Consider the following 1,335-nt stretch of genomic DNA (forward strand, 5'->3'; position numbering starts at 1 on the left):
TGGCTCTTTGCTTTCCTTCTGACAGCAGCACTTGAAACACTTCCTCATCACCACGAACACGGAGGCAAAGATGACCAAAGGGAAGGGGATGGTCAGGCGACTGCAGTGTTCCTGCACCAGGAAGTAACGCTGGAACTGCCACACCTGGTCGTTGTTCTCTTGCACTGATCCAACCCTGTAACTAATGGGAGAAGAAACAGAAAACACCCCCCAGGATGAGATACTCAGAGAGCCCCATCAGAGCCAGGGAATACAGCATTTCTGTGCTGCACCAGGGCAGGGTTTCACAGAGCCACAGAGTTACGGACTGGTGTGGGTTGGAAGGAAACTTAATCCCTCCCCAGGACACTGCACCAGCTTCCATCAGACTGCTGTGAGAAATGCAGAGCCCCAGGGCTGGCTTCCTGCTGTTTTCCAGGACTCCATTCCCTCTCCCAGAGATACACTGGTCCAGAGATCCCAAGGAAGTGATGGCTCCTTTCTTACGTACCCAAACATGGCCACGAGCAGGTTCACGAGGAGGATGTTGGTTGAGAGCACGTAAATGCAGACAAGGGGAATGGTGATCCCCTCGGGAAAGCGGGGCTGGTTGTTGGCATCCAGCTCCACACACAGGGGCTTGGACTCGTTCCCAGAAAAGGTGCAGAGCTCAAAGTTGTAGGTGGTACCTCAGAGGGAAGAGCAAACTGTGAGTCCTCTCCTCCACTTCCTGCTGGGCTCTGCTCTGACCACAGTTCGTGTGGCCTCCTCCCTCCCTGCCTCCCCAGCAGACCTGGAGGCAAAGGGTCAACACACAGGTCAACACAGGCCTGAAGGACAGAGCCTTCCACCCAGCCACCCAGCAGAGATCCCCCCAGCAGGTAATTACCATCCACATCATCAGGGTACTGGCCAAACATGGCCAGGTAGGGCTCGTAGATGACCGATCGGAAGATCCACTCCCAGCGGTGCTCGTTCTTCCTCAGGATGCCTTGCCTGGCCACTGCAAAGGCCACCATCCACACAGCAAAGAGGAAGAGGGAGAAGAAGATGTCTGTCATCTGTTAAAGAACAGGCATCAGTGCCCCAACTGCACGTCTGCTCCAAGCCACACGTGCTCCCGATTTCACCAACACACATCCACAAACAACTGACCGTTCCCACAGCACAACCTCTGTCCCGGTGAGGCCCTCCCTCAGCCAGCCCAGGGAGCTCCAGCACGGCCAGTGCCCAGGGAGAATCGCCCAGCCCGGCCTGTTCTCTCTGACAGAGCTCCTGAGCTGGGAAGATGGGGCTGGGAGTTCCAGGCTGGGCTTGCTTGGGCTTTGCTGGGCTGGGCAAGGGCTGGGAGCTGGG

General features: G+C 56.8%; 1 protein-coding gene across 1 annotated transcript; it reads right to left on the reverse strand.

Moving 5' to 3' along the window:
• Nucleotides 1-31: 31 nt before the first annotated feature.
• LOC114072987 (transient receptor potential cation channel subfamily M member 8-like) lies at nt 32-1,040 on the reverse strand (the record flags this gene model as incomplete). The annotated part of the gene is made up of 3 exons (XM_027910794.1): nt 32-181; nt 491-668; nt 869-1,040. Coding segments are annotated over 3 exons (500 nt in total), but the record flags the coding sequence as incomplete, so codon positions are not given.
• Nucleotides 1,041-1,335: the final 295 nt, after the last annotated feature.

This window comes from Empidonax traillii, unplaced genomic scaffold (genome assembly GCF_003031625.1).
Source record: "Empidonax traillii isolate 1590-97213 ecotype Southwest subspecies unplaced genomic scaffold, ASM303162v1 scaffold4786:size9214, whole genome shotgun sequence".
In the NCBI taxonomy this organism is placed as follows: domain Eukaryota; kingdom Metazoa; phylum Chordata; class Aves; order Passeriformes; family Tyrannidae; genus Empidonax; species Empidonax traillii.